Raw genomic sequence first — 26,345 nt, 5'->3', positions numbered from 1 at the left:
CTCGGCGCTGCTCTCGCCGTCGCCCCGAGCCCGGGCCGCTCTCGTTGCCCCTCAGCCCCGTCCCTCCCGCCCCGCCATGCCCAACATCGTGCTCTTCAGCGGCAGCTCCCACCAGGACCTGTCGCGGCGCGTGGCCGACCGCCTGGGGCTGGAGCTGGGCAAGGTGGTCACCAAGAAGTTCAGCAACCAGGAGACCAGGTGCGTGGGCGGGCGGGCGCGCGGTCCCGCCCTCACCGCGCACACCGAAGCGACGCGGGGAGGCGGCGGCAGGAGCGCGGCCGGCGGCTGCTGTCGCCTCCCGCTTCCTGCCGGCGTTAGGAGCCCCCCTGGGTGCTGTCCTGCCGTGGGGTGGGTGAGGCGGGAGGCGCTCCTGAAGGATGCCGTCCGTGTGGCGCTAACGACGGGCAAGATGCTTAAAAGAGCCTGGATCGAATCGCCCTTCGGGATTTACTTTGCGCGGTCCTTATGGCCCAGCCGCAGTGCGTGGGGGCGGCGGGTCCCACCCGAGCCGCGGAGCTGGCCGAGTCCCGCTTCCTGGGGCGAGAAGCGGGTCAGGCCGGGGGCAGCCGGGCGCGGAAAGCGGCGCTGGCAGCGGAGCCGCGATCCCGCGTGAAGCCTCGTGGGCAGAGCGTCTCCGAGGGGGCCCGCGAGACTGGCCGGTGCTTTCCACGAACACTGTCCGCCTCTGCTGGTTCCGTGCTCCTTGCCTCTGAGCTACATGTTAGCCAGGCAAGCCTTGGGAGTCTGTAAATCTGGCTATTTTAACTAATCATTAAAATATTAGAAAAAGCAAATGGAAGTGACAACTGCATGCTCATCCCATGAGCTCGTACTACCGCTTTTCAGCGTAGATGTATAAGCCTGTCATCTCATTCTGAAAACGGGGTTCCTGAGTACAAATTGCTCACTAATCCCTGAGATTATTGTGTGTTTTGAATTCTTATTCTTACTGCTCTTGTTCCGAAACTCCCAAACAGGCATGTTTTCACAGCTTCCTTTGAAAGGTTAATATGCTGTGTACTAAAACTGCTCTTGGAAAGTATTTCCTCCTGTTCAGCCACCTCATCACGTTCTTTAACTGCTGTTGTTCTAGTTATGCTTATGGGTGTCCTCATGAACCCGCTTTCCTTAGTTTTTATGCTGTCAAATGTTTGCACACTCTTGCTCTCTTCTATTCATTCCTGATTAACTGAAGGTTTAATCTTCCCTCAAGCCTTTCCAGCCTCATAATCATTTTATTACTCCTTTATCTTTTTTTTTCTACATGATAAAAATTTAATTTGCATATTTGGTTGCATGATTGTCTTGCAAATTTGGGAGGGGGAATTTGTGGTTTTTTTTTTTTTTTTTTTTTTTTTTTGGGGGGGGGTATTTTCAGGATCGATGATTTTTTAACACTGCTGCTTGCTATGTTAAACAGAAGTTCTTTACTTTAGATTTCTTCCAAAACAGAGGCTTATCTGCAGAAGTTTGTATATTTATTTTATGATGTCAATTATTTAAATTTTAGGCTTCAGGATAGAATATTCCCTTCTGTCATCCCAGACAGAATTCCATTTTTTTGAATTCCATTTTCCACTATTCCACCATTCCTTGTTTTAACTTGTGAACTGTAAGCCTCTTTCATTAAATGAGTAGCTAGTAGTGACCGCAGAATATCAGTCCGTGGTTTGGCCAGCCTTGTAGTGGCAGTTCACTTTCATAGGCGAGGAGGGGTGTAGTGTGGTATAGATATCATGAGGGAAGCAGTAATCTAAAAATTGTTTCTGGTTACAGAAATTGCTTCTGTTACAGCACTGCCAGGCTGACATATGTCTTTCCCTCCCCTTCCCCCAACTTAAAATACTTTAACACTTGAATCCTTAACTGTTTTTTCTTTTGTACAACTTTATTTTAGAATTTCAGAACCATGCATTTCTCCTTATTTCCCCTGCAGCAAGTAAACTTTTTTCCACTTTATTCAAAATTAAGTGGATAGTCTTTTTAATATCCTCAGCAACTTGTTTTTAGATGGTGCCTTTTCAGTTTTGTAGACGTACTTTTTTTTCCTTAAAGAAAATTCAGCAATACTAATGGGAGATTTCCTGCAGTTTGAAATTAAAGTATACTTGAATTTGATAAGATATTTAAGATGCGGTGGACACTTTTGAGACATCTGGATCTTCAGTCTGTCTCTTAGTAGCAAAGTTTCTTCATTTGTATATAAGCAATTCTTTTTGTCACGTGTGAAGATAATCCAGTACAGTGCAATGTTCTCTCTCTTTTTTTTTTTTTTGGTGCATTTATAAAGTTTATAAATAAGGGTATTGGCATTATGAAACATATTTGCAGTATTGCAACTAAACTAGAATTCAATAGTTAAAATACTCAAAGAATCTGAAACCTTCCCAATGGCACTCTTGCAAAAACCCTGTACAAATAGATAAGCCTGGGCCTGAGGGTCAACAAACTCTTTCTTTGTCATGTCTGTTAAGTTAGCAAGTTGCAGAGAAGATTCACCTTTTGTTTAGAAACACTCTGTTTTGCTCTTTGCTTCTTGCTCTTGCACATAATTACATATATGTGTAAAATGATAAATATGTCCATCCATAGGCTTAAATATTTTTTCAGAAAAGTCGTAACTGGAAGTCACTTACCTGAGAGTAGCAATGTTATTTGCAGAATAGAATGCCAAAGAGTTATTAAATATTTTGTATTATAGTGCAACTGAAATGGCCTTTAGGCTTCATTCTCAATTCTCAGAAGATCTAAGTGTTCTTGAAGGATTAGAATTATTCCTTTAAGTTTAGCTAGGGATAGGAACAATCCTGACAAGAAATGAGGTTATGTTCAAAACTTCTGAAAACAGAGTTGGAAATTCTTCTTCTTTTAATTGATACAGACACTGTATCTGGCAGTATCACAGTTCTCTTGTAGTTAGGCATTCAGTGTTCTAGTAGGCTTGTAACTGAGAAATACTATGTCCGTGCTGAATGAAATGGGGTAAAAATGCTGTTTAGACTCGATTCACCCCACCCACTGTTTTTTTTTTCCTCTAAAGAGTATGGAAGAATATTTTCCTTCATCTGACTATTGAAGTCAACCTTCCCTTACTAAAGCAATGAGAGCCCCTCAATGTCTGATTGTAGAAGGTAACTGTTTACTAACTCTGTCTAGTATTACAAATAGTGTGTCAAGGGAGCATGCATGCTCACCACTGTGTTCCCAGTAAGGGCTTGAGTTGCAGCACCTCCTCACTTATCTATTAAAACTACGAGTGTTTTGTTAGGCACTCCTGGAGTTTCTTCTTTGCATCTCTCCCCAAGGAATGGACAGCTCAGTTTGGAAGAGAGGAATGGAAGATCTTAAGCTGGTATAACTCATTGCAGCCTTAGTGTTGGGAAACTGCAGCATGCAGATAGAAAACAGAAGTGTGTGTGTGTGTATATATATATATATATTTGTATATTTATATGTATGTGTGTCTATATGGATAGAATGAAGTGCTTTCATATGAATTATTTCACAAAATTGTCTCCAAAGACCCTTTAGTGGAACAACTTAGGATTCCTTAGGAATCAATTGATGAAGAAAAAAAAATAATGTTCATTACTTCTTAAATAAATATATTTTCTTACAATGTCTGATATGCTTTCTATTCTAATGGCTGTTTATTTTAGTTCTGTACTTGGGGTAATTGTTATCCCTGAAAGGGAGCAACTGAAGTCATAGATTATATCCTCAGACACACCTCTGTACCAATGAAAGTGTTTACTCCTGTCAGCCTCTCATGGAAGCTCCTTAGCTTTTTTTCCTAGTCAGAGTCACTGTTTTCTTTACCTGCAGCAAGCTGTCAGAACAAGTTATCTCAGCAGATTTACAAGAAGAGGAATTGAAGTTTTGCCTGGAACATGTGAATTTGGAGACAGTTCTGTAGCCTTATTTAACTGCTGAAGCTGGATTATTTCAGAAATACCAATGTAAGTGTATGTAGTACAGCTTTTGTAGAGGAAGATGTGCTGGCTGCGAGGAGATAATGCCTGCTCTATTTGAAACAGATGCCCCCCACAAACAGGAGAGCTTCCTTTAAAAGGGAGTAATAACAGAAAACAGGAAGTTCAGCCTAACATACCAATGTTTGAACTTTAATCTTGAGAGTTAGGAAAACATAGGAATTCATGTGACTTTCATAGAAAGTAGAGTAAAAAAAATTCTAAAAAATAATGGAAAAGAATCAAACCTAAAAGCTCCATCAGCCCTATGTAGTAGGGATTTGTAACTCAAAGTAGGAAGTTTTTCGTCACTGGGCCGTAGCATCTTCCCCACATCTCCCCTACAGTGCTTCCAGCTTTGTGCTTTTACTGCAGCTGCCTTGTCTCTTAAGACCTTGCTGCTTTTCCTCTGCCTGCTTTGGGCTTCAGGCTGGGTACCCTCACTGAAGCTTTTGTGCTGTTTGCAAGCCTAGTCTTGGAGTAAGCAACCTCAAGTGGTCAGCTGATGATAAATCAGCTGAAGTTGATGGGGACACAGGACACTCTGGGCCATGAGGACTCTCTATGTTGCCCAACCAGTCAGCAGATGCTTCGTACCTGCAGTTGTCATGCTCTGCCGGGGGCAGTCTGCTTGCCTCTCTCCCTCGCTCCCTGCCCCCTTACGCTGTGGTGAGCAAAGTGAGGTTGGCGAAACAGTTTTTACCAGTATGGTCATGTAGGACATTTTTTTTCTGATTACCTATGCTGCTTTTTCTTTTTTTGTTGTGAATTCCATCTATGACAAATATGGTCATTTATCATATTGTTAATGGATGTGAATTCTAAGATACCTCAGCACTTACTTCAGTGCTTTTGTTTTGACTTGCTCTTTATTGACCCTGCTGTGTCCTTCTTATCTTTGAGTACATGCCAAGCACTTGAAATATGTCAGTAAACCAGACCTATGTGAATAATTCCTGATGATCCTGTATGTACTTAGATGTAGGGTTTAGTGCTAAGCCTTTGAAGAATCCCTGTACATGCTCAGACTTGTTAGACTTTTGTTTCCAAATTTCTGAGGGTTCCTTTCCATCAGATATGTTCCAGCCGGAGGTGCTGAAGTGGTGGTGTCTTCCTGTTGCAGCGGCAGGCTCTAAACCTAAACTGAGGGTAAGAAGATTATTTCCTGGGCTTGTGATGCTTGCTTTGTTGGTGCCCATCATTAGGACAGCCAGAGTTGTAAAGAAGATCCAACTGGAGCTTGGCCTTGGAGCTGTTAATCAAAGTGAAAGTGCCTAGAGTTGAGGAGGGAACGTGAGTGCCAGGAGATGTGGGATGCCTAGAAAAATGCACTAAAAGTGGCACACTTGGTCGTGGTGTTCATCTGGTTTTGTTTTTAATTATTGTTTGTAGCACAGGTGAAGAGAAGAATCAAAAAAAATTGCAAGGAAGGAGGAGAGCCTGGGATTCCCCGTTCCCTTCCCTAGCACACCCTGGCAATTGAAATTTAAAAGTATGTTAATCTACCTCCTAAATTACTTGACTTTTAGATGCTATTTCCAATGTGATCTAGGCATTCAGGAGCACAGTGTTGCTTCCTGAAAACCAGGCTGGTGGTCTCTGGGAGATTATCTCACTAGAGCCTCTACCAAAAGCAGCCAGACTAAACTATCCCCCTGGAGCTCTGCAGTTCTGTAGCTGCATTTGGCCTCCAAACAATTCAAGTTCGTCTCTGCTGTACTCTCTCTGGTCTAGTCACATTCTCCACTAGCCTTAGAAATGGAACTTACGGACCAGGTTAGAGCAGGTTTGTGTGTATTAGTGTTCAGGGAGGCGTCCTGTGAAAGGTTCCTCAGGGCCATGCACCTTCTGGCTTTCCCTTGCTCAAATTTCGGCAGTTGTTTGAGGGCCACTTAAACTTGCTGTAATTGGGTTTGCTGTGCTCTTGCAGTTCTGTGTACAGCTTCCTGAGCTCGGCTGAGGTCTAGTAATAGAACAAACCTTAAATGTTTCATTTGCAAAGCTGCTTTTTTATTATGCTTGTGACCATTTTGTTGTATAGCGTCATAGTAGTTGAAATATTTGCTCAGTATGTTTGAGATCTTAAGTTAAACACATTACTCTGCACATATTTGTTCCTAAGCGTAAGAGTTCAAACACACCCCTCTACTTAGCACTTTCTATTGGCTGGTTTTTGATGGTCTGCAAATTCAGCACGTGTGTGTGTGTTTCATCATTTTTGAGATATTGATTTTCTTTGAATGTAGTGTGAAGGTACTAGACTCCACGTTTGGCTTTGTCTCCAGATACTGAAAGTACCTGAAATGAAGAATAAAGCTGAATATACTGAATAAAGTGCCTAAATAAAACTTTTCCTGTAAGCATGGCTGCAAACTCATCCATTATCCTTTTATTTATTTATTTTTTTTTAAAGGGACATAGAGCCCCTTAAATAGTTGACCATTTTAGTGTGGTTCTGCATGCTTACTTCACTGCTTTCCCCCATGTTTTTTTTCTAAGTTAGGTTTATTTAAAATTCCCCTTGCTATTATTTGTTAGTAATTGCTGTAAATGTAGTATCATAAAATGCCAAGACTGCTGTTATCCCTGACTTGAATTTTTGCCTAATGATTGTATGCTTCAGCCCTTTATTTAAATGTCTTTAATAATGTAAGTTGTTCTTGAGCCTTATCCTTAATTGATAATAATTAGTCTGTCTAAACGTCTAGATATTTAAGCTCTTCAGTCAGTCTTTGCAAGATCAGCACTCAAATTTGTTTTTCATCATGTTCTGTCTTGCACATCTTTACCATCCAACATCATGTGGACCACAGATCCCACGTAAATGGGTGGCATTTAAAGCTATTTACTTTTGCAGATTCTTAATTTCTACAATGCTTACTTTAAAAGCTACATGGCTTGGAGCTTTTAATGTACATCTTTTGTTGACTCTTCCTGAGCAAGAAGTTTATTTAAACTGTTACCAAATAGTTGAATTTGATCAAGTTGCATAAAACAAGCAGAGCTTGTAATCTTGTTCCTGTGTCCTTCCTCTGTGTCCTCACTGTACAAAGTTGTTCAAACAAAAAACTCAAATGAATTGATTAGTTAATTAGGTCATGATACAGCTGGCCTAAGTTGTATCTTTGTAGGAGTACTGCTGAATTTTGAAAAGCTAAATGAGGTGAGATACTAATCTGTTGCATGGCCATCACTGGTTGATTATAAGAGCTTTGGGCAATAATTACATTATGTTCTTCTCTGGCACCTCTAATTACATTACTCTAGAGTGCTATGCAAATATTAATTTAAGCTTGATTCATTTCAGTTTGCACAGCGTCTGTGCTCATTGCATACTTGCAGTCTGTGGTCAGATGGTTGCATATACGTAGCATGTATTATTCACATGTATGTGCACCAGTGATGTATGTCCTGTCCTGAAAAGCAAGACCATAAAATTTTAACGAACACCAAGGGTAAAAGGAGTATCATTTTTGTTTTCTAAGGTGTTTGCAAGATGGAAAAAGTAATTGCAAGCCCATGCAAGGGCATTGAGGAGAGAGGGGAAAAAAAAAGTAATTAATGGCCATGGAAGAATCATCACTTCAGGTCCATTGTGTTAACCAGAACTATATTCATCTGAAAATATATTCCTTGACCTTTTGAAACCTGTTGTCTCTTAGTGGGGTGTTCAGAAAGGGCAGTTGGAAAATGGAGAACAAATCCGTGTAGATAATTCAATATTCTTTATACATGTATTGAATGTTAAGATCATGGATTCTTGCCATTCATCAAAACTGTTTCTTGTCGAGTAATGCATGTATGAAATGGTCTTTCTTTCGTCCAAGTACTAAAACCTTATGCTGCCCTCCTGTGTCACTCCAATAATACTCTCCCCCAGAAATTGGCAGTATTTTCCTTTTTAGTCTTCATTTTCCTTTTGAAGTGTTCAGCGATTCCTATATTAATTTCAGGAACAGAAGTGTAGCTTCACAGGTCTGGGTTGAAAGAAATGCCACAGAGCTCCTGCATGTGTTCCTGTCTCCTTTGGAGCCATTCTGGCAGTCGGGTGTATGACAGTACTTGTTGTTATTAAGATGTTCTGTGCAAGTGCTGAGTCAAATTGTGATTAACGCCCTTCAAAGCCCTCATAACAATTGTTGATTGATAGTTATTCTTATCTTAGGAGACTGTCTGAAAGCTAATGGATAGATGCCTTACACAGAGGTGGACTTATATCTTCAGGAAAAAAAAAATGCGTGTTTCTTGGGGTTTTTGTTGGTGTTTTCCTCTGGAAAGTAGAACTGGTACCTCAGTATGAGAGCTAATTTTTAGTGCTTCTAATGGTTGACAAATTCTTCCCATTATGGGCCATGGTTAGAGCTTTGCTGAATTGCAGTTGTGTTGGCCAAAATTTCTTTTCAGCTCCTAAAAGGAAAATAAACTAGAAAAAATATTTCGGATTTGATAAAAGTATTCATAAGCAGTCTTACCTGAATAACTTTATTGCTTGCATCAAAAATAAATGGCCAGGGAAGCCGCGGTTGGGTAACCACAGAAACATATCTTTCTGCCGTGATGGAGGCCTCAATGACTTGTTAGAATTAACTCCCTGAAAATGACACTGTCTCTGACTGAGTCAGTCCTTATAGAGATCCTTTTGCTTACTGAATATTTTGCTTTACTTGAGGAAATCCTGTTGGTAAATTTTTTTGAAAAAAAAAAAAAAAACAACAACAACAAAAACTTGTTCTGAGGTTGCAGAATAGGGGGAGCTGAGAGGACAGGGATTTGTTCTTCCTTCCGCTTTCTTGGTGGCTGTTCTGATAGTAGGAATGTAATGTAAAAACAGTACTTGAAGGAAAACAAGTCTGATGAGGCAAAAAGTAGGGGAATGGAAGAGGTGTGTTAGTTCGGACAAGAAGCCTGAGTCCAAGTGCGAGGAGGAGAGATGGAAAGTTGAATAAGAGCTTGGGAAGAGAAAGAATTGAACAAAACAGGAACTACTAACATGAGAAGGAGTAAATATGCATGCATAGTAGGGCATGGTCAGGTAGCCAGGAGAAGGATGAAACAAATTTAATTAGAAAGTTAGAACCATTAAGGTTGCAAAGTGAGGCCCTCAGGTCACACTAGTTCTCTAGTGCATAGTGAAGAGCACTAGTGAGAGAAAGTGAAAAAAACGTCACTCTTCTAGTGCCTTGTGCATCTGGCCAATGGCGTTTTCTTTAATTGCAAGCTCACATATGTTTTCCACCAGACTTATTTCTTCACTGTTCAGCATGAAACTGCACATTGCTCAATGAGGGGGAAACAAAATAATGGCTGCTCATTAAATTGGCACAGTCCGTTCTGTGTAATTGAATTTTGTTCTGGTGTGCACACCTTAAAAGCGACAAACATTTTCTGGAACAGGTGCCTCTCTACAGTTTTCAAAATGCAACTGGTGGTACTGCCCTCTGCTATCATGATGGGACTATCTCTAACATTTGTGCATCATTCAAATGTGCATAAGCAGTTAATTCCTTTTTGTGTTTTGTAGCTACACAAAACTGCGGCCTCTTACATAGTGCCCTGGAAGCTGATGAGCTACAGCTTTCTGGACTAGAAAAGGCTTCAGTAGTGAAGGAGCATCAGATAAAACTCTTTTCTACTCTCTTGGCCACATGGGTGGTTTCTAGCTAGAAACTTTGTCTCTGTGGCTTGGGTGAAGGTGCAACCTTTCAAATGAGAACTGAAGGTATTTTAGCCCTTAGTAATTCTGACTGACTTAACAGAGCATGGATTTAAATGCTTCATTTGCCTCATGATTCAGGAAGTCTGTTTTTATTGTTCATTTTATTGACTATTTTTTTCCTGAATTGATGTTTGTAGCTTCTGTGAGTAAGTTTTGAGTTAGTAGATGTGAGAAATACACTGTTGAGTCACACACTTGGATCTAGAATGAAGAAAAAAAATATTGCTCTAATTTTATTTGAGCTATATTTTATTTTGAATTCTGTAGCATTGGCATTAATGTATAACACACAAATATTGATGGGAGACAGTGATCAGCACCAAAATTTACTTTGCAATCTGTGGTAGAATAATTTTTAGAAACTGTCTTAAAGGACCAAGCTATGTAAGCTGGGTTAGAACAATTAGCACAGTATGTGAGAAATCCTGGGTGAACTGTTGATGAACTTATTTTTTTTAATTGTACAATGACATGGTTTAAATTTTAACCAGACTTCTGCCTGGCTCTTTGCTGCTGCTGTCTTCAGTACAGTAGCTTCTTGTAATTCATTTTCTGTGACAATTATTAAATTCACTTTTTGCAGAGGTGCTTTTGGTGCAAATTTTAGTAAAATGTTCTAGAAGTTCTCTTACTCGGTTCTGTAATTATTAATGTTGATTCTTTTAAATGCTTATCTTAACTTGCAATGGGGCATACAATACATAAACTAAAGCAAAAAAAAAAAAAAAAAAAAAAAAAGCCATGGTTCAACTTAACCATGTGAGATGTGTCTGCCACAATAGTTACACATTGGCTGGTACAGACATTTTAAAGGCTGTATTTAGGCTAAAGTAAACTGGTTTATTTTGAAGTAAACTGTATCAAGGGGAGAGTTAGCAAATTGTGGTAAAAATGTCCTAAATGAGGATAAACCTATGAAAGTTTTTTGTCCAGAATGTATTTTCTTCTATTCTTTAATAACTCTCTTCTCCATAACTAAAGTGATTAAATGTCTGTCTCCTACTTCTTCAGTGTAGAGATTGGTGAAAGTGTGAGAGGAGAAGATGTGTATATCATCCAGAGTGGCTGTGGAGAGATTAATGACAACTTAATGGAACTACTCATCATGATCAATGCTTGCAAGATTGCATCATCCTCCAGAGTGACTGCAGTAATTCCATGTTTTCCATATGCCAGGCAAGATAAGAAAGACAAGGTAGGTAAGATGTGTTTTATTATAAAAAGGATATGTTTTCTAAGGCTTTTTTTTCAGTTTGTTCCTTGAAGCTTTCGAAGATAAAATGTGTTTTCATAAACATTAGTATGACAGGTAAGACTTTTTTTAACGTATTTGTCTCCATGTTCAAATGTTTAATTATAACTTTTCTAAATGAATGGAGACAATAAATGAGCTTGCACTTATTTTGTTTTTTTGTAAGTAGGTACATGTGTGTGGTATATATCGGAATACCTTGCTAGCACCTAGTACTTAACTTGGTGGAACTCTTTCTGTCTTTTGCCAACTAGTTTTTTTTTTTTTTTTTTTTTTTTTACTATACATTAGGAGAATACACATGTACTATTTTAATTAGTGTAACTGCACAGAATTAAATCCTTATACTGAAATTTTATTTAATAAAAGTAAAGTGATAATATTCATAATTTGAGAATGATAAAGGGCAAAAATCACCCTGACCTTTTAGTGGTTTTTCTCCAAATTTGAGATTCCATTAATGATAAATGCAACAGATTGATAATGCAATAACGTTTCCTTATGGGCAAGTGAGTTTTAAAAATCTAGTTCTGTATTTTTTTAATTAATTTGTAGTACATATATGCAAAAGCCTTATGTTACATGAATGTTACTTCTGCCAAAACTGAATTGAAAAGAACTGACAAGTTGTGACATACAAAAATATTGGATTGCAATTGTTGCCTTTTGGAAAACTGGCCCACTCAATACTTGCTGTAGATTGACTGCCCCCCTCCCTTGCACTTTGAGCACTGAACAAACCATTCTTAAAGCCCTGTTAGATTTTGGTTGTGTTTTTTTTTGTTTGTTTTTGTTTTTATATAATATAAAACAGGATTGATAAGGGACATACACTCTAAAAATAATAGAAAACAACAAAATATGCCATTACTGGCATGTGATCAAGGAAAACAAAATTGAATACACCAAAAGTTTTCTTTTAAGGAGCATAGCCTCTATATTACAGTATTATTATTATTGGAGCTTTCAACAACTCAATTTAGGACTTAAGTAGTAGTTCGCTCTCCTTTGCCTACATCTTCTGGAACTTCATTTGGCTGTGTTTTTGTATTGAATAGTGTTCTTCACGACCAGCGAGCTGGAAAGGTTTTTATCAAAAGCGTTTGCAAAGCGAACAATAAACACTTGATTGAAAGCTAAGGAAAGCATCTTGCTCCTGAAGATGTTTGATTTCCAAATTCATATTTGCAGATTTTGCTGGGCCATAATACAAACTCTTGGTATTGGAAAAAGGATGTGTATGTCTCAAGTTTACTGTGCTTTTAGGAAATAGCTTATCAAGTGTACCAAAAAATTAAGATGGTAGGCTTCCAAGAGACACTTGAAACCTATAGGAGGAAGGTCTATTTTTGTCTTTTGGCAATGCCATCTGTATATAGACAGCACAGAAAAATAACTAAGACGCTCACTTAGACTCTAAGCATTGTTCCATTCCAGACTTTTCTTTGGGTGCTGCTGTATCCTGCAATTCTAGGCAAGCAAATTAATTTTTTTTTCTTTTAACCTCTGTTTTGCAATTGCAAAAATGTTTGCCATCTTTGGAAAATAACCTTGGTAGTTGACCTCTGTGTTGCAAAATAAACTATACTGTAGCTGTTGACCCTGAGCAGCTCATTAACAGGGAGATCTTCCTCTCAGTTCCCTTGCAGCACATTCTTTGGTCTTTGACCCATGCTGGATGCGTAAGACTAGGGTGCTGCCTGAAATGTCAGAAAAGTGCCAGCCATTTTCTTACTATGAATGTACAGATTTTCTTTTTGTTGAAAGATCTTGCTGCAGTTGCTTGCATGTCAAGTGAAGCAGCATAATCTGCTGTTTACCTGGAGAATTTGTTAACGTTCAGCCCATTTAGCTCCTTATAGATGAGTCTATAAGGTTTTGCAGTAATGGTCACTGAAAACAGTGAAAGTGTTCTTGATGTAGATAAAAGGGGCTTTCACTAAAACACCGTATGATAAGTAAGCCCTGTGTAATCCACTCTGGACGTTTTAGCATTAAACCTAGAGTGGCTCTAAGTGAGTCGGCTTTGGGTATTAGCAGTAGATCTAGCAGGTCTGTAGAGAGATTCATGCAAGCTCTTCTCCCAGTTCTAAAGGCAGAGAAGCAGAGGGTTTTTTTATAAATAAAATAAAAAAAAACTTGCCAACAATCCTAGAAAGGTTGATTAATTGACTTGGACATAATCAAGTGCTATCGTAAGCTAGAATAATTCTGACACACAAGCTAACTAATTTAAAATTAGCTCAAGTGTCTGCGCTTTGGCTATATTTGCAAGTTTATGCATTCTCTAATTAAACTTGCCTTCAAAGCCTTCAGCAAGATACATTTATGTAGGATGCTGTAATGATGTCCTTGAGATAAGTTAGAAGTATAGTGACAGGTGAGGTTTGGTTCCACAGCTTATGTAACTTTGTTTTTTTGATTTGTAGAAGGGAGCCGTGGAGCGTTGGGTAGGTATCCTTATTCTTTTTTACTTTTTTTTTTTTTAATCTAACAGTAAGAATTTCCATTAAGGTGGCCTTAAAGGGTGAAACTTACTGGGTTAAGTCATCTATTCCTAGGCCATGACTAGTAATTCCATGGAATAATTTGCTAATAGAAAACTCCTTGATTTTTAGTTGAAATTTTATTTGGACATTCAAGATAATGGCTGTCAATTTCTGAGGCTTCAAAGCATATCTCAATTTCAAAATGATAAATTTGACATAATAAATTAGTGACTCTTGAGTATCAGTAAATTTCAGATCTGGCTTTCTTGAAAGTGAAAGTTCCAGCCAAATGTTTGTGGCTTTTTGAATGATATATATTTTTTGGTTCAGTATGCAGATGCATTTTGAGCAAAACAATATATTAAGATACTTAAGGATATTATCATCTTTGGCTTTCAGCTATGTATTCTTTGCATGGCTGTTCCTCTGAGGTCATTTTTACTAGTTTTGTGGCTTCCGTCCCAACCCCTGGTGATTTTAAGAATTGTTAATAATTTTGTAACATACCGTAAAGAAGAAATCTTTATGTAATTGTTGCTATATGTGTGTGGGAAATTTGCCTGGGAACTAAAAACCTCAATGATTACTTCAATTGATTTTCTGTGCATAATCTAATGTTGTATTTCACATTGATATTTCTGAATAATCTGAAATTGTGTCAAAGAATGGAACAATGAATATAGTGAATGTTGCATTCATTCCTCTGAGAAGCAAACATCACAAAGTCAAAGAAAACCTTCAGTTCTTGTCTATGTTTGTCCTCTGAGTTTTTCAATTAGAGGCCAGATTGAGGTTTTCTTGAAGTTTATTTGAAAAATCAACTTGGATTATGTTGCAGCACAAAATTGTTCTCACTTTCTTTGTAAGCAATCAAATCTTAAATCTTTTTTGAACATGATTATTTTAATGGACAATTTTATGTAGAGGAAGCTTGGATAGCCGAAAACTTCATTTGTCTTAATCTCCTATTAGCCCGTTCTTGAGAAACAGGTATTGCTGTTTGGCTATCTTTCCTTTCAAGACCCTCTGTCCACCATCATGTAGGCAATCTGTGATGTGCCTGTCTACTAAAACAAGCTACCTAGTGGTAAAACCTTCAAGTTTTTCCTTCTGGTAAGTCAGCCTGCAAGGGCCAGCGGCTGAAAGAAGTACCAACTGGTAATGTATACATTAGTACTTGATGCAGGATTTTTTTTTTTTTTCTCGTGACAGTGATACTCATGATATGGAGCATGAGATAAGTTAACTGATATTTTTGTTGAAAAGAAATGGAGGGGAAAAGAAAGTGAAATTCATTAGACTGGAAGGAGTGAAAATGCAAACAGCATTCTGGGAAGGCTCTTTTTTCACCATGACATCAAGGCTGAACTTGTCACTGCTCTCTACCAGAGGTGGTTTTTCTGCTTAGCAGTTTTATTCCCCCTCACCTTTTTAGCTTCCTTAGCTGGCTGCTGTGGGTTCAGACAGGTATCAGTGTGCAGCCCAAGAAAGAGTTTCGGAAGTGTATTGACTGGAGGCAAGGAGCGGGAGCACAAAGTGAGCAAACCTCTTCCTCCAGCAGCATTTGTTAGTTCAGCTTAACTAACCTCAAAGCAATCCTTCACAAACTGCTGGTGAAGGAACATCATGGTAGAGTTAAAAGATGAGGACCTGCATCTTTATTTTGCTGGATGTTACCAGAGACTTAGAATATCTTGAAGCCTAACTCAGTCCAATTTGAACTGCTACAATGACCTGAAGTGACCTCCTCTATCTTGAACAGGACAAATCACAAGTTTAGTAAGAATAAAAGTATCTGGAAAGTTTTGGCTCTTGGACCTTACAGAACTGAGTATAAATGAAGACCGGAGCAGTCCTTGCAACTGGTAAATGGGCTTCCCTGGTGAGGCTATAAGGACTTCAGAAATCTTAAGGAAGCTGCCTGCATGTGAATTGGAGATCTATAGAAATTCCAAACTGTTGTATACATCTTCTATACATCTTACACAAGCCAAAGAGGGGAGATTTTGTGCAAAATGTACATATGCATGCAAGTTTTCTAAATGAAGGGGTTTTTAATGATAATTTTTTTCAATGCAATATACAGAGATATTGCAGTCTTTCTTATAGCTTGGAGTATGTTGGCATTTCACAGGTTAAAACAGGCAAAGGTTGAATTTCCAACTAAATGAACAAATGCTTTGAGGAAAATGTCTGTCTGGATGCTGGTATAGCATCCAGGTTAAAAATGGCAATGGTTCAGCTTATTGTAGGTTTTTGCCCTTGAGACAGTTTTCACGAACTGTGAGATACTTTGTAAAATTGTGGAGGAGTTCCTAGAAGGCTAAATTAAGTTATTTGATAAAGAAATGTGGGAGGAGAAAACACCGTGTTAGCAAAACCAGAACCCAACAGTGAGATGGAACCTCAGCATTGGTTCTGTTTCTGTGCTAACAGTAGTGCTGGTAGGTATTCACATGTAGTGGCTAGTGAAAAGAAAATACGAAAATTAGTTTATTATGTCCCTTACAGACAAAGCAGAGGGTAACTTAGCTTTTCTCACAAAGATGCAGAGTCTCAAAGGGCTCTACAGAGAGCTGTTCAGAAAAATTGTAAGCTTTTCTGCAATCATGATTTTTCATCTTCTATAATGCTGCTCATTTTGCATCTTTGTCAGATTAAAAAAGCACTTGATATTGCACTTAACTGTGCTAATTACTCTTTCAGTCTTCTGCTGCTCTTTCATCTTTCCTTTTCTCTGCATTCCCTTTCTCTTCCACTTCCCTCCCTCTTTCCCCCTCAGAAGTCTAGATTTCTAATTGCATCTGACAAATCCTAATTGGCAAAATGAATAGTCTTCTACCCCTGTCTAGATGAATTTGTTGCAATTTTTACTGTATCATGAAGAAATGTTTGATATTAACTTTAAGCAGTGTTTTTAAAAGTAAAGTCCACCATGCCTTCCTTCATATTTGGCAATGTTTTTTTGGAATAGGATAGTTGCCTGAGATTTGGCTATGGGTTGCGGGTTAGAAAATGAAGACTGTCTGGCCTTGATATGGAAGAGCTAGATAAAAGATCAAAGTAAAGAATTGGAAAGTTTTATCCACAGTTTTCTCTCTCTCTCTCTTTTTTTTTTTTTTTTTTTTCTTTCTCTCTAATCCGGCATTATTAGCTAGGCTGTGCAAGCTTATTGAGATGCTCCAAAATCTTTTGCTGAGCTTCGAGACCCTGGTAGCAAGATTTGCTATTGACAGGCTGGTTTGGTCAAAGATTTTGGAGCACTTTGTATCTAAATTGCAAATAAGCTAAAGAAAACATAGCTTTTTTTTCTGACTCTTTATATCTAGTAAATCTTAACGTTTGAACATTTGTGCTTTATTCCTCAGAGTCGTGCTCCAATCTCTGCCAAACTTGTTGCCAACATGCTGTCAGTTGCAGGAGCTGACCATATCATCACTATGGACTTGCACGCTTCTCAGATACAGGTAACTGCGCCCTCTTGCTGATGGCAGGTAGGAGGTCTGCTGAATTAGTATGAAAGGCTAACACTAATTGTCTGGAGTTTGTGTCCTCCCCCCCGCCCCATTTTAAAAGGCAATGTTCAAAAGTGTAATTTTCAGGGTTTAGAGAAAGCTTTGTTAGCTTCTCTATTGGTTTCTAATTAAATTCGCTTTTGAAAAAGATCAACCTTGATCTTATGGGGTGATTTTTGCAGGCGCTTCGGACACTTCTGAGTGTTTTTCTCTCTCTCCCTTCCCCCCCGCCCCTAAGGATTTGCGAAACCTGAGTTTATTAGAGCTCCTGGAACATATTCTATGCCCTTGGAGGAGCTAAGGGGGAGAGGGTGTCTCTCTCTAATTCTGGCCTTGATACAGTTTTGTTGATGCAGCCGAGGGGACAGTATTCACAGACAATATCCGGAGAAGTAGAGGCTAGAAACCCTTACCTAGCTTCACTGATGAATCCAGAAAATGGGAATATACACTGGTTATAGTTCACTGGTTATAGTTCTCACATGCACCTCTTTCAAGATACTTTGCTTTTTCTAGAAAATACCTTCTCTTTCAGTTCCGATGTTCTCTTGAATCAGAATTTCAAATTATGCTAGACTGTTCCCATCTGCATAAAAGCAGATCTTTCTCCTCCATTAAGAGAAAGGGTCCATTCTGCTGCTCAAGTAAAGCTAACTTGAATCTTTCCCACACTGAAATACTAGTTCTCATGTCTAGTTGTTTTTCTTAAGAATTAAAATTTATGGAAACTCAGTTATTTTGCTGAGACTTCTTCACAACCATGAATTTACTTAGGTGTCTGAGCCTTGTGTTTTTTGGGTTTCATATGATGGGAAAGGTTGTTTTTCATTTCATCACTTCAGGTGAGATTTGTAGAGACCTTACTATTGGTCCACCTCTGTTTCGAATGAATTTGATAGAAATAGCAGGTGATAGAATAATTAGTCTTATACATAAGCCTAAAAGTCCTACCCTATATGAGGCAAAGGCTTGACTCTTTCCCTGTTGTCTTTCAACTAAAAAATAAATGTATGTTTACGAAACTGTTTGTCTCTTGCCTTAGGGTTTCTTTGACATTCCAGTAGATAACCTGTACGCAGAACCTGCAGTACTACAGTGGATAAAAGAGAACATTGCGGAGTGGAGAAATTGTATCATAGTCTCACCTGATGCAGGTGGTGCGAAAAGGTACTGTTGAAGCTGTTAGTAGTTAGTGAGCAATGAACTACTTGGTTGTATGCTTTTTCCTTCCCTTCCTCCACTCCCTTGAATTCTGTGAGAAAAGAGGGTGCATCATTGACACCAGCTACCTTATAAAAACAACAGCGTAACTAGTTGTTCTAAACGTTGTTAGTGCTTGTAAACATCCAGGAGCTTTCTGTACTCTAAAGAAAATGTTTTTCTCTTTCCCCGGATATGATCTCGTTAGCTGAATTCCTCCATTGGGGGAAAGATTTTTCCAGCTTCTTTAGTCCAGTTGCTGCACCTCTTCCTGCTTCACTCTGGAATTGCCTAAGTTTCTTTTCTCTGTTAAAGCAAATGGCCTGCCCTCACTGCTCCTGCTGGCATTTAGGTAAGACCCTGCTTGAGTCGCATTTCTTTTTTATTCAAATTACTGAAGTCTTTGTGAACCTACTGACTCAAGCTATGTACTATGAATGTTACAAAAAGAATGAGGTATTGCTTTGAGTGGCAAATGGTGAAAGTAGAAAATTTAATTCACTGTAATGATTCTCTATGCACAGCATGTGTTACTTTAGGGAACCATCTTTTAAATGACACCTATAAAACAAAAGGTCAGGAACAAAGTGAAGTGACAAAGGATGCCAGTGAGGTGAAAAGCTCATTCTGAAGTTACGCTTGTGTATTAGAGATTCATGTGAATTTATTTTTGAGGACCATTTCCATTCTATCTTATGTAGTTAAAAATTGTCTTAATATCTTTCTGTTGAAACACAAAGATTTGCTGTTGGAGTAAGGGAGAATGTTGCTTATCATAATTTACAACTTCTTTGTTATCAGTAAAATAACCTAAAGATGGTTTTGGCTTGTTCATTTAAAACATGCAGATCTTCCAATTAATGCTTGGCTTAATGAAAGTGAATAGAAAGTGAACACAATCGGAAGTATTAAATATATTTTTTGCTTGCTCAATGTTTTGAACATCTGAATACTTTTCTGTTTCTTACCATTTGCTTGGTGCCTTTCCAGCTCATTAAGTTTTGTGATTGAAGTAAGGCATGCAAGTTCAATTGGTATCTTAATGCCTCTGAGGTATTGAGATTTGCTTTGAAATTACACTGTTGAGCAAAAAAATGTGAAAACGCTTTAAAATTTTTTTGTTTATCAGCCTGGTTTGGAAAGCTGCAGCAAAACAAACATATTTTTCATATTGAAGTGCTAAAGAAACTGAACTGGTATGAACCTTGTTAACAGCTTTCTAAAATATTCTAAAAAGGACAGCCTTTAAGACTGTGCCAGCATGGACGAAATATAATAGTGTTTATTTCTCTGAATATGTCTGACAGCTTGAGCATGGTCAAAAAACCTGAATAAAGCAATGTATTTAATTAGAATAATTAACAATAAAAAATAAAGCTTGTTAGTGGAATTCTGTCTGGCCACCAGAGGTCATCCTGAGAAGTTCTAAAAACTCTTTGCCAATCAAAAGCATTGCTAACAAAATTACTAAATAAACTACCTGATTACTAGACAAATATTGCTGAATAAGTTACTAATCACTACTAACTTGCTTGTTTTTGCCATTGATCAGATTTTTACTTTCCTGGCAATAGTATTTCCAGTTTTTAAAGTAAAGCTGTTATATGCTTAGAATTGAGGCTAGCTCTTTTTTAAACTGTCTAGAATGAATGGGTTTTGCAGCAGTTCAATAAAACCTGTGAATAGCTGAAATGTTTTGTGTGTATATTCCACATATCAGCAAGAGCCAAATCTTAGGTGACATGCATACATGTTTTTTTTCTGAGCTACTAGAAGCCCTGTAGTTAACTTTGAAATGATTTTAAAGGCTATATTTAAGTTTTCTTAATTTAATTTTGAACTATATAATGCAGTGGCTTTCACAATTGAACATTATTCTTTAACTTTCCCCTGCCCAAACCTTCTTCATAGCAGTTCTTCCATAGCAGTCCTAAAGGGAAAGCTTTTCCTTGAAGAATGAGACATTAGATCTCCACGTATTTTCAGACAGCAGCTTTTCTTCTAGCAGTGACCCTCCTCTACACAGGTATTCAAAATTTCTGTTTATAGTATAGGTGCAGAGGTTAAGCTACTGGGCCTGTAATTCTCCCACCCTCTATTCTGAAGAGGAAGAGACTGTTTCTAGAAGGACCAGAATCTACTACAGTACCTACCCACTTCTCTTATATTAGAGACTTGCTGTCTGATTTATAGTCAGCTTCTGCTTCAGAGATTAGTTCTGTCTTGCAGTAAATTTCCACAGTATATTTGTGTTATAAAAAGCAGAATATGTGTACCAAAGTATATTTCATAAACTTACTGCAGCTAAACTCCTCTTTGGCTTAGATGAAGAAAAGCAATGACTGCTTCAGGGTTGGGGCGTGTGTGTGTTCGTATTTTTTTTTTCTCTCCTCTCTAGTTGTTTAAGTTTTGTGCTGTGAACTACTCACCCTGAGGTACTGTGTCTATGTCCTCTTTTCTCCAGCCAGGGACCAGCATTGCTGGAATGCTGCTTCTGTTAATACCCTGAACACGGTGACTTTGCTATATTATTAATTCTGTTTGCCTAATGACCTTTTCAAAGACAGGAGTTTAGTGTCAGAAAAGTCAATTTTAGAAAGTCCACTTCTGGAGTATTTGTTAATACATGTGATTGTTTTTAGTAGCCAGGAATTAAGATTTTTTTTGCCATGTCTCATGACTTGCAAATGTTTGTCCTACAGTATTTTTTAGTAAATGGAGTTTTATGACAAATAGAAGTAGGCTTTCTCCTTTCTTTTCAAGTAGGCTTCTGAAATGTGTTTTATTTCTTTCTTCAACTTAGGGTTACTTCAATCGCTGACAGACTAAACGTGGAATTCGCTCTCATTCATAAGGAGCGGAAGAAAGCCAATGAAGTAGACAGGATGGTCTTGGTTGGTGATGTGAAAGACAGAGTAGCTATTCTTGTTGATGATATGGCTGACACATGTGGCACGATATGTCATGCAGCAGACAAGTAAGTATTAGAAACTATCCCAATGTCTCCTTATAATGTGACCTGCAGATGAGGTCAGTTGCTGCATCTGCATGCTTATAAATCAGCATAGTCTCTGTAGAGCAAAGTTACCGCGTCTTCAGTCTACAGGTCACAGATGCGTAATCAGATCGTCCTTCTTTAGGATGTGGAGATGAAAATATTTATGGAAATACAAAATCTGTATTTAGAAGAAGACAGACTAAAAACACCCATCAGATTTGGAAGAGACTTGAGGGACATCTAATGTGTTGTCCAGATCCAAGGCAGAAATGACAGATGTTTGTGTTCTTAAATCTTATCATGGAGTTTTCCCACTCTCCTTCAGCAATCTTTTGCAAAGCTTTGCTGCATTTACTATTAGAAAGGTTTTCTCCTCAGTGTTTAATGAGTACATGTTTAATCTTTAATTTTAGTGGAAGTCTGCAGTGTAAAACTACTTGTTACCTTTTCTTGCACAGTGAAAATAAGCTATTTACGTTTATTTATTTTATTCCTCTTTTGTCTGGAATGTAGTTGAAGACTGTTTTCAACCCCCTCTAGACTAAACAGCTTCAGCCTATTCAGTCTTTCTTTCCACATGGTTTCTAGACCTCTGCTCTGCAACTGCTGCTGTCAGAACTCTTCAGTTCTTCCATTTACTTGAAGTGCAGCATGTGAAAGGAGGCCCAGTATCCTGACTGAGGCCCTAGCACTGCTGAGTAGAAAGGGTTAATCTGTGGCGTTCCCTTTCAGCCTGTACTTACCCATGTACTTTTAAGGGTGGTAGTATTTTTTTTTTTTTTTCTTTTTCTTCCTGTACAGGTTGATAGTGTTGCTGCCCTGAACTTTGTTAATATCCATACCCTTTTCTAAAACATGATTAGCCGAAAGTCCCCAGTCTGTGTAAATTCAAATGATTAATTTTTGCTGTTGCTGTAGCTTTGCAACAGAAAATAGATGGCAGGAATTCTAGCTTCAAAATTCATTTTGACAAACTTGGAGAAATGGAGGGATATTCATCAAGAACTAGTATGAGGTTAGAGTTGAGCAATACTGGACTGAAGTCTTCCTGCCCTTCCACTCATATCCCAATGTATGCTGTCAGCTCTGCTTTGGAAAGTCAAGGGCTTCAATCTAAATTTGACTGGAGACCTGAGTTTTCCCATCCAAAGGTTATTTTCAAAACTTATGTTATCTGTTTTATGACAAGGCTCCCCCCAGATGGTTGCGCCTGCTTCAAAATAGAAGCGGAAGCCAATGGCTGCGCAACTGGGATGTCTTAAATGGATCTTGTTGCTGAATACTTACTATAGTACTGTTACTCCTGCACTTAATCCTTTCTAAACCTTGTATCTCTGAGTCGAGATCATTTTGAATTTATATTTCTGCCCAGTAAACTAGCAGACCATTTGAAAGTATTGACTAGCATCAGATCCCATGTAGGTCCGCATGATACTTCCTACCCAGAGCTATTTCATGTTCTGCTGAAGTAATAGGGTGATTCTTTAGTGAGCTAGACATCACCCCTAGCAGTCTGAAGTAAGTATCATCCCGCAAATTTGCAGGATTTAGTTGCAGACTTGTTGTTAGCTTCCAGATGATCAGGATGTCAAAGATTCAAGGTGGGAGAATTTTACAGTTGTCTTGTCTTTTCTGTCATGCTTGATGGGGTTTTGCAGCTGGATTCTATGCAGTTCTTTGCTGTCCACACAGTGATCTGTACCAAACCCCAGTGTGGGCCTCTGTGCTGTGCCTCTGCTGGACAAAACCATAGCTTGTCTAGCCAACGATTTTTGACATCTGTGTGCACAGAGGAAGCTAACTATTGTCAAAAAGGAAGCCTTTATTTTTTTTTCTGCTGCAAAAGAAACACTTTGCTCTATAAAAATCTACTGTGGATAAATTCCAAAAGCATCAGAAACTGGGAGCGTTCACCCATGCTTTTGCTCAACGTTCTGCCATTTCTGCCTGTGTTCTTGGCATCAAGGTGTGCTTTTCATTAATGCCAAACCTAAATGAGATGCAATTTCTGCTTAATTAGACTTATCTAAACTACTTTGTAAGTCTCTCTATCCTAGCAACTCGAAGGCATATCCAGCTGATTAGGTGAGACATGTATTCCTAGACACTGTAGGTAGCTTGCTGAAGGCTTTTTTCTTCTTTACTCATAGCACATATACACACTGTAAAAATGTACCCTCCTTTCAGGTTGCATATTGGAATGTTTGGAATTCTTTTATTCTAATTCTAATGAGTCATTCAGAATATGATATGATATTTCAGTATTTTTCTCTTGCTTTCCTACTTTCTGGGGTGATCTAATAAAGGAACAGTTAGTTGTTCACAGCTGCCTTTTGTCCTGGTTCTAGTTGTAGTCTCACATGGCTTTGAGTATCTGGAGGTAGAGAGGCCAAACTAAGACACTCTAGCTTATTCACAAGCTTTTCTAGTTCTTTTATTTCTGCAGGGGTTTTTTGTGTGCTGCATCATCTCACTCTCTTCTGAATGAACAGCATCTTTCCCAACCTTGCAGTAAGCTAGGTTTTCGAGCGTAACCTTTTTTTGGCCTCAGAAACCTCTGTCCAAGTACAATTCACTTTGCATTTCAAAAAAGTTCCATCTAGAACTGTGCATTTAAACGTGCGTGTTCTGTCTTTGTGTTCTTCAGGCTGGTGTCTGCTGGAGCCACTAAAGTTTATGCTATTCTGACTCATGGAATCTTTTCTGGTCCTGCTATTTCTCGAATTAATAATGCAGCTTTTGAGGCTGTAGTGGTAACAAATACAATCCCTCAAGAAGAGAAAATGAAACACTGCCCTAAAATTCAGGTACTCTAGTGTTTTTTTGTGTGTCATCTGTTCAAAATCCGAATTTGTGTTTTTACCATTCTCTTATGCTAGAGTTTTGTACCTGAAGATGAAAATAATATTCTCAAACACATTTTGCAGCTAGACTGTTTGCAGAGCATACTGCCAAGTTATGCTGCAGAACTGCTTTGAGAAAACTCAGTTAGTATGATAAAATAGTGAGAAAAATTTATAATAAGGCATCAGTTTTGAGTATGTGTGAGTGAAAGGATAATGGGTTTAAAGATGGCTGTGATGCTTTTTAAAAAAAACTAATCAGAATTCCACAAACGATATTTGTTTATGGGAGCTGTGTTATTGCGAATGCTGCTGAGATCTGAGATTTCCTTGTGTTTGAAAATACACTAATGAAAATGCCCAAGATAATGATATGTTTCAAAATCAAGCTGAAAATACAAAGCTGGCTTATCTCAGTACATGAGATTATTCTTGGAAGTCATGTGTCCCTTTAGTGTGTGCCTGGGGGATTATTTTGTTTTGTTGTTCACCATTTATCTGGTCGGGGGAAGTATAAAATGGTGCTTTATCTGCTACATTGAAAGAGAACAACTTGACAGAAATCAAAGCAGCTGTGTTTTATGTGGACACTGCCATCTGATGGCTGGAATGAAATGTTTCTTGTGACAGCATGGCTGTTAAGCCTGGACAGAAATTGGTTACTATTTTCTCATTCAATTTTCAATCTGTACTTTATATTAATACAGTCCTCATCTTAGGCTTATTTAATGGCTTAATGTTATTTTCCTTCTTAGCTGTGGTAAGAGGGCAGAATAGGAAACAAAAGGTACAGTTTACAAGCATATAACGTGTGCTTATAAACTGATTTTCTTAATAGGATATCAAAACAGTAAATTACAATCTTTTTGACTTTTTTTTTCTTTCCTCTTAGTTTATTGACATTTCTATGATCCTGGCTGAGGCAATTCGAAGAACACACAATGGTGAATCAGTGTCTTACCTGTTCAGTCACGTTCCCTTGTAAGTGCCAGGGGCTGTGCTGCATCTTGGAGAGGGCTGCGACGATGAGCCCTGTTCTTAACAGTGCACCTCAACCACAGGGATGAGTATGTCTGTAGAAGCCCAGAACTTGTATGTTTAATTGTTATATTTGTCTCCTAATTGCATTTTTTCCCTTGTAAATTGTCAATAAATCTCCACCCTGCAGAAACCTTTTGTGAATTTCCTTGAGAGTTTGGCATCTAGCCTGCTGCTAAATTCTTGTGTATGTTCATGGTCTTTCTACTGAACTGCTGCTTCAGATCTGTCTGCTGTTCAGAATTACTACAGAAGTTAATAGAACTCAATTGGTTTTATGGGATTGTTTTTCTGTGTTAAGCTAAATGCTACAGGTTTAGGCATATGGAATCTAGTAATTCATCCATAAGCAGGATATTTTCTTTCCTTGTTTTGCTTAACTCCAATGAAAATTATTTTGTAAGCCCTAAGAATTTAATTTAAACCTCATGCTAGTTTTAAGGAACTGTTGACACATCCATTATACTACCTGTGTTTCATAAGCTTTTTGTTTGTTTGTGTTTCTTCACAAGTTTATATATAACTAAGTTTTATTGTTATACCATTTATTTGAAGTCTAAGTTATAATATTGGTGTTTCAAAACTTTGGGGGCTATTTATTAATTTCCTGCATTTCAATAATAAGGACCAATTTTAAATCCCAAGAGCAATTTGTTTTGCATGTCACTTTTCCTGTAGCTTTTAGCGTTCTATGAGTCTGATCATATGAATAATTTCACAAGTTCTACTGATAATATTGTCAGGTTTTGTGTATTGTCTGAACAGCAAATACAATCACACTTACACATCCATAAAGGATAGTCTACCCATATTTATTTGACTGAAAAAAAGCAGAAAATACTTTTCATTTTTTAACTTCATAGTTGATAGAGCTTCAGCTCTGTTATGTTCTACCACAAAACTTTGCTGTGTAGACAGTGAACTCTGGTAAACTAACCAGTCTTTAATATTAAAATATTAAAGAACTAAAACCACAGGTAAATTAGGATGTGTGCTGAGAATGGTTAGGTACTGGAAAGTGCAGTCAGTGTATGCAGGGAGGGGGGAAGGTGGAATCTGTCGTTGTATTTCCAGGTCTTCACATTCTTTTAGTTTTCAGCCTTTCTGCTAGAAAGGAAGAGTTCAGTTGTGTTAGGATAGTGTTCCTGCACCTAAATCATGGAAAAACTCAGTTTTCCACCTGAGAGTACAGTTTTTAATGATAAAAAATATTTGACATGTTTAAGAAATATTTCATTACTGTGGCACTGGACAGAATACCCTTATTTTGTCCTATATTGATTATTTTGAGATATTTTTATCATGATACACTGTTTATAAAAT

The 26,345-nt window shown here is 38.2% G+C and overlaps 1 protein-coding gene across 2 annotated transcripts; it reads left to right on the top strand.

Moving 5' to 3' along the window:
- Positions 1-72: 72 nt before the first annotated feature.
- PRPS2 (phosphoribosyl pyrophosphate synthetase 2) lies at positions 73-25,182 on the top strand. 2 transcript variants are annotated; one of them, XM_088520235.1, is made up of 8 exons: positions 73-198; positions 10,699-10,882; positions 13,369-13,389; positions 16,797-16,895; positions 17,986-18,110; positions 20,947-21,120; positions 23,789-23,948; positions 24,877-25,182. In XM_088520235.1, exons 1-8 carry the CDS (start codon positions 77-79, stop codon positions 24,967-24,969), a joined length of 978 nt encoding a protein of 325 aa, XP_088376361.1. In that variant the 5' UTR covers positions 73-76; the 3' UTR covers positions 24,970-25,182. The 2 variants fall into 2 exon arrangements, with proteins under 2 accessions (XP_088376361.1, XP_088376362.1); XM_088520236.1 differs by lacking the exon at positions 13,369-13,389.
- Positions 25,183-26,345: the final 1,163 nt, after the last annotated feature.

Source organism: Tinamus guttatus, unplaced genomic scaffold (assembly GCF_059628265.1).
Source record: "Tinamus guttatus ecotype Peru unplaced genomic scaffold, ASM5962826v1 Tinamus_guttatus_pri_ptg000083l, whole genome shotgun sequence".
Classification (NCBI taxonomy): domain Eukaryota; kingdom Metazoa; phylum Chordata; class Aves; order Tinamiformes; family Tinamidae; genus Tinamus; species Tinamus guttatus.
This window is presented reverse-complemented; position numbering and strand designations above follow the sequence as displayed.